The 15918-nt window shown below is 40.5% G+C and overlaps 1 protein-coding gene across 1 annotated transcript; it reads right to left on the bottom strand.

Annotated features, from left to right (window-relative positions):
• Nucleotides 1-3142: 3142 nt before the first annotated feature.
• Nucleotides 3143-8604, bottom strand: reep5 (receptor accessory protein 5). Its single transcript, XM_037691867.1, has 5 exons — nt 8391-8604; nt 8120-8213; nt 4221-4359; nt 3801-3969; nt 3143-3481 (listed from the first exon to the last, which is right to left on the bottom strand). Exons 1-5 carry the CDS (start codon nt 8506-8508, stop codon nt 3432-3434), a joined length of 570 nt encoding a protein of 189 aa, XP_037547795.1. The 5' UTR covers nt 8509-8604; the 3' UTR covers nt 3143-3431.
• Between the last annotated feature and the right edge of the window lie 7314 nt (nt 8605-15918).

Genomic DNA, 15918 nt, shown 5'->3' with positions numbered 1-15918 from the left:
TGTTGAATCAGTGGCTGGAGTCATAGATGTACAGTATGAATAAACAGACGAGCACCTGATAGAGTTCAAATCAACTAGACTGCTTCTATTTTCTATTTTTCCGTTTATTTTCCATATAGGCAATAATAATAATAATGTCAATGTTTCTATGCAGCCAAGTATATTCTTTGTGAACCACCCAACTGAATGAAGTCACTGTTATGGTTCAAACCTGTAAATATATTTTTTCTATATTTCCAAATGAATTTACACTGAAAGTGCATGGATTTTTATGAATCGTTTTATAAAGTTGTTTATAAAACTACTAAAATCACTCGCTGAGCTCGTTTCTAATCGTTCTCTCCAACAAAGTTCATGAATTCAGTTCTGAGAGTAAACACTTTTGTCTTTTTTGTGTAAATCTGATGGGATTATGCATATTTACAGTCGAGGATTAGGGCCACTGGGGTAAAAATGTATTTAGTTTTTTTTTTTTTATTATGACTTTTCTCAGAATACTGAATTATTATTTTTTCTAGTAGCTTTAATCTTCTTATATACCTTTAAGAAATTCTGGATTTAAAACATTTTCTGACTTAATGAAATTTTATGTTGCAAATTGATACTGTAATAATGTTTAAAATTATTTTCTATTAATAATCTATGCTCAGTACCTTAGAATGACAAAAAGAATTGTAATGAGAGTAATTAACCTTACCTTGGAACAAAAATGGTCATTCTGTCACGTTTGCATGTTGGACTAAAATTTAATGTGGTAGTAGCTGAGAGTCGTTCACAACAGATACTCTGAGGGCGACATCTATATATATATATATATATATATATATATATATATATGAGATTGTGTTTAATGTTATTTAAGTTTTGACCAGAAACGGCTGCACTTGTCTTTTCGCAACACGAGATCTTGGTCTACACTTGGACTTGAAGGCAGCAGATGATCTGCATTCCTCTTGGAAACGATCAGCCTTTGGGTGAAAAATCATTTTAATGCTGTTTCTCCAGAAAACCAGCTCCACTTCACACCTGCTGCACCAAAGAGAAGCTAAACCCGATGAATACAATGCACATCCCTTTACAGCAGGGCTGTCGATCACAACTCACTGAGGTGAAAGTGCATCCTGGTAAAAGGGTCGAGTCGAATGTTTGACTTTTATGGTCTTGTCTACATATTTTCACTGTTCGCACTTTATAGTAAACAACTAGCTCCGTATTTAAAAGTTGTCCCAGACAAATACATTTAAGGCCTTTATTTCAGATTAAAGCTGAAAGCTCATAATAAAATACATCTTCAATGTGCAAACAGAACCTAATAAGCCTTTTTCTCTTCAATTGAAGAGGTCCACGCCTAAAGAACGGATGGTTTACACTTAAAGTAAAAATAAAAAAATAGTTTACATCTTTAGAAAACAGAAAATAATAAAGTGGCTTTTTTAGTATAAAAAAAAAAAGTGCAAACAGAGCAAGTAAACTTTTTCTTTTTTGCTTAAAGAGACGCCAACCTATAAAAATTAAAGTTTTCAAGTAAAACGTGTCAGCATCTTCGGAAAACAATAAATAAAAATGTCTCTTTTGGGAAAAAAACTGAAAACTGATTCTTTAATTTACTTAATGAGATAAATGGGATTGTCCTGCCAGTAATTTAAATCTTGGTTGGAGTCAGAGTCATTCTCATGAGCATCATCAGTAACATCTGTAGACTCATCAATGACTGAACAGCTGCATCCAGCTGTGCCAGCACATCTGATAAGATTTCTGCTTGCCGTTGAAGCTGATGTCGGGATTTGATTGATTTTTTCCACACAGATTTTTATTTTCCATCTAAAGTCTCATCAACAGCTTTTAAGCACTTCCTTCAGGACTGTCCCGTCACTAAATGTTTTTTTTACGTTGCTCCAAAATCCACGATACGTTGCGTGAACATTGAGCAGCTGCTGGGCTGTAACAGTATTTGTGATGAGTAGATCCGTCATGCTGGACTTCCAGTTGTTAATTTACCGCGCTCTGCTCACACTTCAGCAGATAACGTTGCTCAGAAGAGATGAAGAGGCTTCGTGTTGTCATTTTTAATTAATGCGACTGTTTATGGGCACATGAGGTAAACGGGTTTTGAACCGATTGCCAGAAGAATGAACATTAATTTCTCTGTCCGTTCATCTTTAAAACAGTTTTCAGCATCAACTTTTCTTGTTTTGGAGCACGACATGCTGTCTCTTCTTCTCTGTTCCTTCTCTGAGAGCTTGTTGCACCATGCAGGGAAAACTAAACATTCGACTGATCATTAAGTGAGTGATGCTGTTACTGCAACACCTGAAGTAGAGGGAACCTCCAAAACACCTCCTGCTTCTCTGCACCCAGGCTCTGTCGCTGGAAAACTGCTCCATGAAAGTTCACGGGTCCGGACAGAACCATCACTCAGTCCAGATCCAGGTCCACCCATTGTGACCTCTTCTTTACATCACTGGACATGCTTTCATGTTTGCAGGATGAAAATGTTTGTTTTTATGTAAAATTAAACTATAACACGTCTTACAGAGTTCAAACGTGACGTGCAGCACATCGTGGTGCTGCAGCTCCTTTACATTGAAATGGGCTTCACTCTTGAAAATGGCATTGCTCTTTTGGGGATTGACAAGAGGACAAATTGAGGCAAATATGCACGAAATTAGTCAAAAATAAGAAGTCCACGCTTGAATCGGGACATAAAAACCTCTGGTCTCATGTGCTGCGCCGCTTCAGATCATTGAGGACATTTGTTCCTGCTCAGCTCCATCAGGGTCATCATCAGTCAGGCTCAGGTTCTGGACAAGCTTCCTCTGTTGGACAGATTTTATAGTCGACTCGATGATGTAAGGAGCCCAGGTCTGTGACTTCCAAACAAGCTCAAATCATCGCCCTTCCATGACCGTGCTTTAACATGAGGTGTTTAATCTGGTGTGGTTTCACCAAACATGGTCCCATTTATCCAAAGGACGGTGCTCCAGAGGTAAAGATGCACCTGTGCAAACTTTAGTGCTGAGAAGAAGCTTTTACTCTTCAAACTGGAGTCGTACTTCCTCAGCATTGTTGGTGTAAGGGGGTGCTTTGTTTTATTTTGGGTTTTTTTGGCTTAATTTCCACCACTTCTTTTCCATTAGTTTTGTTTTTTTACGCAGACCACGATGGAAGAAATCAGGATTAACAGATAACCTCAGTTAATTTATTTTATTTAAGAGGCATACAGTAAAGGAACCCTGGGCTCAATGACCCTGGAGGATAATGGTGAACTGAAGCTAATCAATACGTAGAAAGACCTTTAATGATACAGGATATATATATATTGGCAACAAGGCTGACATAAAGCTTAAGTTAACACAAAATGCACCGACATAAAATCAACATCCAAGGCGTTTTCTTCTGCGTTCCTCAGCGACTTTGGGAAGGTCTCATTCCTAAGAGCTCTTCTTCTCCTCAAAGATGATGTTTGCTGTGGCTTTTTTAGCTGAGGGGGAAAAAAAATACAGATTTTATGGATAAGACGGGTGTTTCAATAATTAGCCAACTGTTGGTAAAACTCGTGACGTTCTAAGAATGTTTAGAGCTAATAAAAAGGACTAAAATAGGATTACAAGAGTGTTTCTGTCCATTCAAACAATGATTTGTTTGTTTCTCATGAGCCTCTTTCCAACTAAAAGGAACTTTAAAAGTAAAATGGATCGATAACAATACGTGAACAAAGCTGTATCGAAGAGACACGGAAAACATTCAAGCCTGGACCAGAACACAACTCCTTTCAGGAAGTAAAACCAGTCGGAGCATACCCTCTTCTTTAAATTTGTCAGCTGCGTCCGATGCTTTATCCTTGATGTTCTTCACGGCGTCGTCAATCTTGGCTTCGTTCTTGAGGAAAAGCGGTCGGATTATGCGATGATAAATCTGGATGGAGCCGTTCGAAGGAGTCGGAGCCATGCACCACACCAGGAAGGCACACTGGGAGAGAAGACAGAGGTTTGTCCACCAATCAGAATGAAGCTTCTTTTTATTATGTCCAAACTTCTCTCTTTCACTTGTTTTTGTTGTTAGAAAGTGAGACAGTTGTGACTGGGTCATCATCTCTGGTTTTCTTTATTAAAATCATAAATGCTCTGCTTTAATAAAACCCAGACGTTTTTAGACTAGACTGGAGAATCACCAAAAGCCTGGCTGTATTCTTGCTTCAGCTGCCTTGCCAGCTGGATTACCTTTCCAATGTAGTAGAAAGGGAACCAGGAGAGGAAGATGTCGGCAAAAAACTCCGCCACGCTGAAGAGTCCGTACACCACCCAGTAGGTCAGCCATTTTGTATCATCATCCTTTGAGATGCTTTCAATGGCCTTAATCCTGAAAACCAAGAGGAAGAGCAAATACTGTCAGGGGAATTTATGTAAAGGTTTATGGGTGTTTATCTCTGCTAATGGTAAATTAATGTGTGTGAGGTCAGAGAGGAGCCTGCAGGCACCAGACGCCTCAGAGTCGGAGAGGCCGAGGCCATCGTGCTGATAAACGTGTATTAAAAAACACTTCCTGTGCACTGCCCGATGCAGCTCTCCACGACCGGTGCTTCAATGAAACATCTGTGTAAGCCTACAGTGTATGTGAACATCTGGCCTTGCAAGTAAACTGGGTTAAAATCTGTCTTTGTGTGTGGCTCCTTTTTTTGCAAGTAGACGGTGCAAGAATATTTTTATACAACAAAATACATAAAGTCAAAATGTCTTTTCTATGTACGCACCTTCTATGTTAATAGAAATATTTACAAATTCAAAGTCTTTGTGCGAGTTGAAGGGAGCAGCTGAAAGAAAAACATCAGCTCTGATGCTTTCCATAAACGACTAGGCTAACAAAGACTGGTGAGGAGGAGAAGCTATGCTGGTATGGATTCTGAGTCGCCTGACTGGATCAACAGGAGGCTTCAACTGAACCAGTCAGGGCTCAGGATCATCAACTAAACTCCGTTACATCAGTTAAATATGGTGCATTTATGTTGTAGTGAATACGTTTCAGAAGTTGCATAGAGAGAGAGTGCAGGCTGGGCTCTCCACCAGCTGGATGGACGGAGGCATCGTGCTTGGAGTAAAGAGAGCTGCAGCCAAAGACCAAATAAGGAAACTACAGGAAGTTCATTTTGAAATTTGCCAACCTGACAGACCTGATCCAGAAGGGTGCCTCAGATCTGGTTCAGTGGACTCAGGTGGTGTTCGGGAGGATTAACGAGGAGCTCTGTGGTGAACCACTGCTTCATAATAATTCTTTTTTTAAGCTAGATGGATATATATTTATTGATCCTGGAGGAAATTAATAGAATCCACTGGTTCAACACTAAAAAAGAATTAAAATAAAGACTAAAGCCAGGTCTCTCTTGTAAATGAGTCGTGGTGACTCAGTGAGACTAACGTGGATAAGTAAAGGTTGAATGAATGAACCACCTTCACCCTCCTCTTATAGCCATGACTTCAAGACTAATGGATCTGGGAACAAATGAGTTTTTCAGTCGATGTGTGAGGCATCGCTGAAAGCAGAGGCGTTCTTAATCCAAGATTATTAATCTTGTTCAGAATACTCCTCAATCTACTCTTCTCCTCTTACACCAACAGTATGTTCTGCTTCACGCTCCATCTTTTACGTGTATAACATCTCAGCTCCGTCTGAAGCACAATTATTCTTTTCCACGAGCACGACTCTAAACGTCTTTGGTTTCAGTGAAGATAAAACTGACGTCATTTTTGGACCAGTGGTACCAGAAGCACCTCATAAAAAGGACTGGGTAGTCTGGAGCGCTTTGTAAAAACCCATATTACAGATTCGGGTGATATTTTTTAGTTTAACTCTGAGAATCTGCTTCGTTTGCTGTAAATTTATTTAAAGTGAGGTGTGTCTCAGGTCAAATAATGATGTTGTGTTGACTGAAAGGGCGACCCATGCTTTATCACATCCAACTGGATCATGTGACTGGAGATAGCCATGCCTCCAGCAGCTGGTCCAAAACGCTTCACAAACGACAAAGTGTGACTGCATCTCCCCAGAGTTCGATTCCCTTCATCAGTTCTCTGCTTGTTTTAGGACTTTATCATTTAATACAGATAAGGCGTCTAATGGCCGGCTTCCAGATCTCTTGGATCCAGTGATCGTTTGCTAGTCACCATGAGGTTGTGGTCCAGAGGTGGAGTCCTTGCAGTTGGACCCTCTGGAACCAACTGCCCCTACGCTGAAACTCTGGTTGTTTTTAATCTAATCTCAAACCCATTTGTATTTATTGCCTCTTAACTCAGTACGAGAGCAGAAACATACGCTTCAGTGTTTTGATCATGGTTTAACACACTTACCATGTGCTTGCTTTGTTCAGAGTTTCCTTTAATTATATATATATATTTTTTTTTTTTTACTAGTTTAAGTACAGTCTTTGACCCTTCTTTGAAGATGGAAACCATTTAGTAGCCTTGATGCACATGTATGAGGATACAGACGATGCTAACCCAACGGTGCGGACAAACACACAAAGCTGAAGTGAAGATTTTCAGCAAAACTGCAAAAAGGGAAAAACTGTTTCATGGCAGTAAAGAGTAAACCATTTGTTTTTCTGTACTTTGTACAAGGGCAGCAAAGATATTTATTTGCATTAAATAGAACAAGCTGTTTCCACGGCAGTTTCTCAGTATCAGAGTACTGCTAAACATGTAAAGACCCGTATCAGCTGGTTGTTTATTCCCCACATCCTGTATGCTGATGCCCACTGGGGGCTACAAACCCACTTCTGCAGGCCGTCAATGTGAGGAATGAAAAAAAATATATATAATGATAAATAGAACATGTGAAAATCCAGACAGGACCAGGGTTGTTAAAGATAAACACACAAGGTCTAGGTCTAAAACAACAAAGTCCATGCTCAATAATCCAGGTATACAATCCAACATTTTTCAGTCAGGTCAGGCTGACTGAAAAATGTTGGATTGTATACCTGGATTATTGAACATGGACTTTGTTGTTTTCAACCAGTTTGACAAGGCTGTCAACAAGGAAGAGGGCCGGCAATGGAGGAGGGGGCGTACCAAAGAGACCATCTTATCACAAGCAGAACTGGTTTGTTCCACTTTGGAGTAAGCGGTTGGGGGAAGAATCAGTTTTGTTGTGTGTTTCTTTGACTGATGAAGCCTTCTGGATGGAAGGTGAAACGTTTCAGCACAAAAAAAGAAACTGTCCAGGTGACCTGACTGAAAAACGTTGGAAGGTCTAGGTCTGTTACTCTGAGTGCTGACTCAGCAGTACTCTAGCCACAACCACTGAATTTACCCAGTACTATTTTCCTACCAGGCAAGACAAAATACTTTTTGAACAACCCAATAGATTGGGAGATCATGTTCTCTAAATCAACCAGTTTGATTCATCGGCACATACGTTTTCTTTTATAAAAGTTTCATGGAAAATTTTAAAAATGTGCTGAAATGACACCAGTTCTGTGACAACTCTTCGCACTGTTCAATAGAAATTCAGGAAGTTGTATGTCACAACATTTTGAATTTTAAAACTTCCCTTTTATCTTTTGTAGCCAGATAGATTCAGGGCTGAGTGGTTAGAGCAGTCGTCCTCCAATGCAAGAGTTGGGGGTTCAAATCCACCAGCAGTCACATGCTGAAGTGTCCCTGGGCAAGACACTGAACCCCTCATCGCCTCCGATGTGTGTCCCATCGGTGTATGAATGTGATAAGTCTCTTTAGAAGGATTTGTTCCATCTTGTAGAGTGCTGTATGAATGGGTAAATGAGGCACAGATTGTAGTGTATAGCACTTTTGAGTGTCTTGATAAGACAGAAAGGTGCTATACAAGTACAGTACTTTTACCATTTATACATGATTGTAATTGAAATAACTTGATTTACCATAAACCTCTTTGTGTTAGCATGCCTAATGTGAAAAAAAAAAACCCAAAAGAACTAGCTGTATATGATCACTCAAAAAGGTAAATAAATCTGCTTATTTTGCTAAATCACATAGCATTTCTTTTTGTGGCCTACAGCATGTGTGCATGCGCCTCGTGTGGTGATGAAAGTCTTTGTTTACGTGTTTGCGCGTCTGCTCAGCAAGCTGCGTTTGAAGAACACACTCACGAAATGTATGCTGGGTAAAGGAAGCCGATGAGGTTGCACAGCAGGGAGGCTCCGTACCCGATGACCAGATAAATTGCGATGACACCGACCACACCTGGAACAAAATATACTACCTTAACCAAATACTTACAGAACATTTGTATCAATACCAAGTTAGACACATTATTAGCCAATTTATTCAGACAAATCCCTTCAGATAAAGAGCTACACTTCCTTCCTGAAGCCGTGATAAGTTCAGTCTTTCCGTCCATCCCCGGTTCTTGGGACTCACCCGCAGCGATGTACGTCCTGTTTACTCCCGTTTTGGCCTCGATTTTACCGAGAGCATCTGTCACGAGACTCTTTTCGTGGAGAAACTTGTCAAATCTTTCTTTGAGGCCTTGCGCCATGGCTGCGTTTTCTTGTCCTCTCGATGCGGATGAATAATTAGACGCGAATGAGGCTGGCTGCCACACCCCTGCGAGCTAACAAACCGCTGCCAGGATGACGTCACTGACGTCAAGGTAGACAGTAGAGAAACGGACTTCCTGTTAGCTCCTTCGAAATAAAACTACTTCCTTTTTTTTTTTTTTTTTTTTTGAACGTCCAGAGGGCCAGACTTAACCTTTTTTTTTTAGATTTTTCTACCTGGATTATTGAACATGCATCAGGATACTACTTCCTCTAGTTTTGTTCTTGCGCTTTCTTCGGTTAGTGTTTTGTTTATTTTAGCTTTGTTTTTTAGCTTGCCTTTTTCTTCTTTTAGCCAGCATTTAGCTGTTTTAGCAAACACTGTGTTCATTTTACTAATTTTTTGCTAACCTTTTCCTACTTTTAACATATGCCACTATTGAATTTATAAATGTCCTGATGCATGCTCAATAATCCAGGTGGGTAAATCTAATAAGGTTGATTCAGGCCCTCTGGACGAATTCTTCTTTGTTGAAACTTTTCATGTTTTATCCAAAAGACTTCTTCAGTCTGAGGAGCTGCAACAAACTCAGTCTTATAAATAGCATCTTCTCATAGTGGATCAAGGATCAAGGTTTCTTTATCGTCATTCACATCATATGTGGTACATGTGGTGGAACAAAATTGTACACATGGTCCCAGTTACATCCAACAAAAGTAACTGTAAAGGTAAACAGTAATGGATGTAAGTCAGTAAGCAATGGCATGGATAGTCAGCAGCACATCAACAATCAAGTGACACTACAGTGGCATTCAACCAGTTTGCTTCTGACAGCCAGAACTAGCTGTTCACATGTAAAAAGGGGGACCATACACGTTAGTACACTGATGGTCACTTGCTATTCACAGGGGGCTGAGTGATACTTGCAATAACAGCATTGTAAGAGGGGGACAGTTGAACATGGAGACCCCTGTCCCTGTTTAATGATGGGCAGGTTATCTTCACAAAGATAGCTGGGTTCCTCTCTAATGGTGTGCACATCATCATCTCTGAGTAACTGCTGGGTTGCAGATGAGTGTAAACTGCAGTCTGATGATGATGATGCTCCTGTGCTACTTGCCTCTTCCTTGCGGGGAGTGTCAAAATAAAAAAGGCACCCAGAAAACATCCTAATCAGACACCGGAACCACTTCAGCAGACTCCTTTCAGTAAAGTGGAGCAGCTCAAATACTGCAACAACAAGCAAAGCTCTCAGTTCTAGTTCAGTACAAAAACTGCAGTCGTGACTGGGGTTCTTGAAAATTTTCAGATGCATCTTGGATTTTTTTTCTCAGTGCTGGACAGTTGTTGGGATTTGGGGCAGCTGTGGAAATTCTAACTGGTCCTGAGCTGGTCCTGACTGAACAACTTGACTTAAAGTGCTGGAAAACAAAGCCTTTAAGGGATTTCTTTTTCTAAAAAGTGTCACGTACACTGTGACATAACTGGGCTGATGCTGATTCAGTCATCTCTCCATATTCTCATTGTTGAATGTTTCAAATATATGATATAAATTAATTCAGTCGATTGAGTTCAGTCGTTGTTTAACACATGGATGCTGTATAGTAAAGAGTGATGTGGACTATGTCCTGATTCGCTGTGGAGTGAATATGGAGTTAGTCCAATTCAAAATGGCTGCCACAGAACACAGAATGACTATAACTCAGTCAGGTTGACAGATATTGAACTACAATTTGGTATTCTGCATGAAATGAGAAATGATCACACAAAATCTGTATTGAAACTTCTCTATCAACTATTGGAGTCAACTATATCAGTCTGTTAGCAAAAATTCTGGAGCCAACCCAATTTAAGAACTCCACTACTGCCATTTTAGAAAACACAAAAATTGCTATAACTCTGACATTTTTACAACTAATTAGCCAAAAATTGGAGTGGTACATGTTGACCTCTGCTAAAACACACACTCTGCCTATAACGCTGTACTGTCAATAGTCTGTCCTTATCAATGTTCCAATACATATTGAACATTAGTATTGATTTTGTTTATCTTGTTTCTTTATATATTGTATTGTTTTTAACATTTAGGAACTTTTGTGTGAAATCTTTTTATCTGTTGCTGCTGTTACATTTGAATTTCCCATCCGTGGGACAATAAAGGCTGTTTCTATTCTATTCTATTCTATTCTATTCTATTCTATTCTATTCTATTCTATTCTATTCTATTCTATTCTAATAATTGAGACTAATTCATAAAACATACTCTCTAAGCTGGACATACAGCACAACATCTACATTTGCTTAAAACATTGGCATTAATATTAGTCAGTACGTCTTTTTGCAAAATATCTCATAAATCTGATTATCTCATGCTGCTGTATTCATTCATATCCATCTGCTCACCACAGACTCATGTTCGTGCTGCTGTTGTTACGCCATATTGTTTTACATTATTACTGTTTAGTGTATATCTTTGATCTTTGAATGTACTGTTTGGCGTTTGTTTAGCGTATATCTTAGATATATTTTGCTATTTTTGGGTGTGACTGGGACCCTGACTACATAATTTTGTTCCACCTCATGTACCACAAGTGACGTGAATGACAAAGTTAATTTTGAACTTGAACTTAAACCACAGAATGGACTTAAAAAAACCTTTAAGAAAGGAATCATTGGATGTATGTCTACAGCAGATTACCTTTTACTGTCAACCCAATTCAAGATGGCTGCCACAGCTGACCATAACAAATACAAAACTGGCTGTAACAGGCTTTGAGCTGAAGTTGGTTGTGGTAGGAGGGAGTCATTCTCAACACGTGCTAACAGATGTAGCAAACTCTTGCAATAATGTGCATAACACAAGGTTTGTAAGGTTGCCGGTTCAACTCCTCGTACCGACAACATCAAAATGTGGGTGGGCAACTGTGAAGCACTCTCACCTGCCTCCACCCTCATTTGCCCCACTCTGTGCCCTTGAGCAAGGCCCTTAACCCCCACCATCTGCTCCCCCGGACACCCTAGATAGCAGCTCAGGGCTGTGGTATCGCGGTGGTTTGTGGTTGCATCAGGAAGGACATCCGGTGTAAAAACAATCACCAAGTCTTCATGCAAGTTAGTTTGGTGTGGCGACCCCTGAAGAAGGGAGCAGCCGAAAGAAAAAATTATGAGGTTTGATCAAATCGACTACAACTCAGTTTCTTATCTTTTCAAAATCATCTTAGTTTAACACACAGTCATAAAGGTGCAGCCATTATGCATTCCTCAATTAGACTGCTCTGTCATCAGGTGTAACCCATCCAACTAAAAATGTACTCTGCCTTCCTGCACTTATCCGCTTACATCATGTCATAAGTGATGTTTTCTAAAATCGAGTTACAACTGTTCAGTTTCTAAATTATTTACGGGATTTATTAGTAAATCCACTCATTTGTTGCAGAGGTTTTACTTTGAAAATCCCACAGGACAGAGTTACTGTGAAGCTGAAACAAGTCCAACATTAATATGGTATTTTCCCCTGAGTTTTGTCTTACAGGCAATGCCTTTTTTTTTTAACCTACGCTGTCAAAACGTTTCATGTTACATTAGGGGGTGTGGTGATTAAACACAAAGGCAAGTTAAACCTTCTTTAGCAGACATAAAAAAAATGTCTTCAGATACCTTAAAAATGGTGTGGCTCCTGAAAGGTGTGAGTCAGGAAACATTTACGCAAGGCCTCTCTGTGCATCACCCTTCATGCTTGGATGACATGGCAAGATTAGGCACAATAAATTATCTCAGGCATCTGCTGGAGTGTATCCAGACTTTCAGATAATGATAATATTATTATGCTTCTCAGGCAAAGTTACAAAAGAACAAATAATCCTTTATTTGCATGATATAAGCTGTTGCAGTGAACAAGGACTTCTTTTACTCCTTAATCCAGTGAAGTTAGTCTAGCTTCATACATACGGATGTTTTTCTGTTTGTACATGCAAGTAAAAATCCAGCAGCTTTAAGTGGGATGGAAAATATCAAAGGAAAACAAACACAAAAACAAGAAAGTTCAAAAATAGAAACTTTTTTAATGACTTCTACTAAATAGTTGGTCCCATCCTTTCTTTGACTTTGCCAGTTCTACCTTCGTATTTAGAGCTCATGTCTGAACAAAACATACCCTGAGGATTCCTGACGGATCTGCAGTGTTTTGTTTCTAAATCAAATAGAACCACATGTAATGACTGCTCTAATCTTTTCCTTAGTTAATAGCGATACCAGCAAAATAATCAATTTGTCATTCTGTCCTGATCACGAGACAGACATCCAAATAAAATGGGTGAAAATGCAACATTATCATAGATGTGTGTCATAAGTCACATGTAGACTGTGGTTTTATTTCTTCTCCTTCTTTCTAAATTTTAATTTAAGTTAACTATCCAGTTACTGTAAAACAAAAAAAACCCTCAGGAACTGTCAGATTGGTCACACGCCCTACATATGTTTTACATAAGAGATATGACAAATTAAAAAAAAAAACATTTACTTCCAATTCTGAAGAGAACATTTAGAGCTCAGCTGAGAGTCAGTGAGAGGTTCGATGTGTTTTTCTGCTCTCTGCGGGGATTTGAGTGACATTTCTAAATCCTACAGCAGAGACAGACACAGTGGGTACAAAAATACAAAAAAATTCATCTCAACTATAAAAAATGATAAAGTTTGTGGGTACAAGAAAACTTATTTATTACTACAGTCAGAATATGGCAATAAAACGGGAGATTTACACCTTCAGTTTAGCTACAAAGAGGAATTAAATGATAAACTGTGGCAGATATTTTGTTATACATGTGTATATAAATCATCAATATAATAAAAAAAAACACATACAAACAAGTACACTCATATTTAGGTCAACATTTACTCCACCAACCTTTTATTGTATTTGCTTTTTCTACTTTCTTTTTTCTAAAGTAAAATATTTAACTACTTCTGCAACTACTTGATGACCCACCACAAAGGATGCTGGTTAGCTTGTTGGACAATGAGGATTTAATTAGTTTGCTGTTGCTTCGCTTCATTTTAGCCAATTAACAAATAAAGCGGCTTTATAAAAGAAATCAGAGAGTGTAAATATTATTCCCTCTGGGATTTTCTCTGAGTTCATATAGGGAGGCGTGGTTCTTCAGATTTGATGAACTGTAATCCATAATTGTAAAAGTTTTTTTTTTATTATAATGTAATTGTTGATCTGTAGTGGCGTTGCTTGTTAGACCATAATATTTGGACATCCAAACGTTAAAAAAAAACATTAAAAAAACCCCCACTGTCAATCCATTTAACACTGTTTTTAGGAAAAACCTCAGGATTTTCATTAGTGGTCAATGTCAAACTGTAGGAGTTGATCTCAGAGGGTGAAGTGCTCAACATTTTTTGGCACTGCTTGATTGGGATTATCAGCCAGAGAGATATAAACTCTCACGCTCCTCCTTGAAGTAGCTGATCCTTCTGGTTTTCAGTTTTTTCCCTCCAGGTTCCTGATCTTCCAGGGTGGTGCTCGTGAGCAGCCACAGCTGACGGTCGTTCCCCTGATTGGCTCCAGGAGGTCTTCAGATGAGCTCCATTCCCTTCTGGAGCATTACCTACAAACCGGTACTTGTGCCTCCAGCCCTTTAACGTACACACTGCTAAAAAGTATTTACCCTTGCATTTTTCCTCCATGTTTATTGAGACGTACTGACTTGGTCTAATCTACTGGAGCAACTTATCTGAGCCATGCTGGTACTCACCTGTAAAGCTCCCACCTCAGCTGCACCTGCGCCATCCAACCACTCGCCTTCTTCGTTCCAAGATCACTGCTGCATCTACTACCTGGATCCTCCTGTTGGAAACCCTCGGCCTTCTCCTCTGAGCCGCAATCGGCCAATCCAACCGCAAGGAACCATGCAGGAACCAACTCTAACATCTCCTACCAGAAACATCATTCTTGAGACTAATCTGTTTTCCTCCAGGCTTTACAGGCTCCCTAATCCCTGCCTTGCGTGTGTGTGTATGTATACTATATATCTCATCACTGTAAATAAATCACTTTAATTGTACTTGGAGCTCTGATTCTGTTCCTCTCTCAGTCCGTACTCTCTGGGTTCTCGTTCTTGTGACATATGTGAGCACGAGGAAGTCTGTGAGAAACAATCCATATAAATATTAAGATAAAGGCTACTGCTTGGTGGAAAAAGTTGGCAGCTGTCAGTGATATTGCACTTGACTTTTATACAATTTCATCCATCCATCCAGCCATCCATCCATTTTCTTCCGCTTATCCGGGGTCGGGTCGCGGGGGTAGCAGCTTAAGTAGGGAGGCCCAGACTTCTCTCTCCCCAGCTACTTGGGCCAGCTCCTCTGGGGAAATCCTGAGGCATTCCCAGGCCAGCCGAGAAACATAGTCCCTCCAGCGTGTCCTGGGTCTTCCTCTGGGTCTCCTCCTGGTGAGACATGTCTGGAACACCTCACCAGGGAGGCGTCCAGGAGACATCCTAATCAGATGCCCGATCCTCCTCAACTGGCTCCTCTCAACGTGGAGAAGCAGCAGCTCTACTCTGAGTCCCTCCCGGATGATCGAGCTTCTCCCCCTATCTCTAAGGGAGAGCCCAGACACCCTGCAGAGAAAATTCATTTTGGCCGCTTGTATCCGAGATCTCGTGCTTTCGGTCACAACCCAAAGCTCATGACCATAGACGAGGGTAGGAACGTAGATCGACAGGTAAATTGAGAGCTTCGCCTTTTGACTCAGCTCTCTCCTCACCACGACAGACCTGTACAACGCACGCTTCACTGCAGATGCTGCACCTATCCGCCTATCGATCTCACGCTCCATTTTCCCCTCATTCGTGAACAAGATCCCGAGATACTTGAACTCCTCCACTTGGGGCAGGACCTCCTCCCCGACCTGGAGAGGGCACTCTACCCTTTTCCAGCTCAAGACCATGGCCTCGAATTTGGAGGAACTAATCTTCATTCCGGCTGTGTCGCACTCGGCTGCGAACCACTCCAGTGAAAGTTGTAGATCACGACCTGATGAAGCCAATAGGACCACATCATCTGCAAAAAGCAGAGACACAATCCTAAGGCCACCAAAATGGAACCCCTCAACACCTTGCTGCGCCTAGAAATTCTGTCCATAAAAGTTATAAACAGAATTGGTGACAAAGGGCAACCTTGGCGGAGTCCAACTCTCACCGGGAACGAGCCCGACTTACTGCCGGCAATGCAGACCAGGCTCTGTCACCGGTCATACAGGGACCTAACAGCCCATATCAAAGGGCCTGATACCCCATACTCCCAGAGTACCCCCCATGGGTTCCCCGAGGGACGCGGTCAAATGCCTTCTCCTTGTCCACAAAGCACATGTAGACCAGTTGGGCAAACTCCCACACACCCT

Source organism: Nematolebias whitei, chromosome 18 (assembly GCF_014905685.2).
Source record: "Nematolebias whitei isolate Nwh7 chromosome 18, NemWhi1, whole genome shotgun sequence".
Lineage (NCBI taxonomy): Eukaryota > Metazoa > Chordata > Actinopteri > Cyprinodontiformes > Rivulidae > Nematolebias > Nematolebias whitei.
The sequence above is the reverse complement of the archived record's forward strand: the minus strand, read 5'-3'. Positions and strand labels throughout refer to the sequence as shown.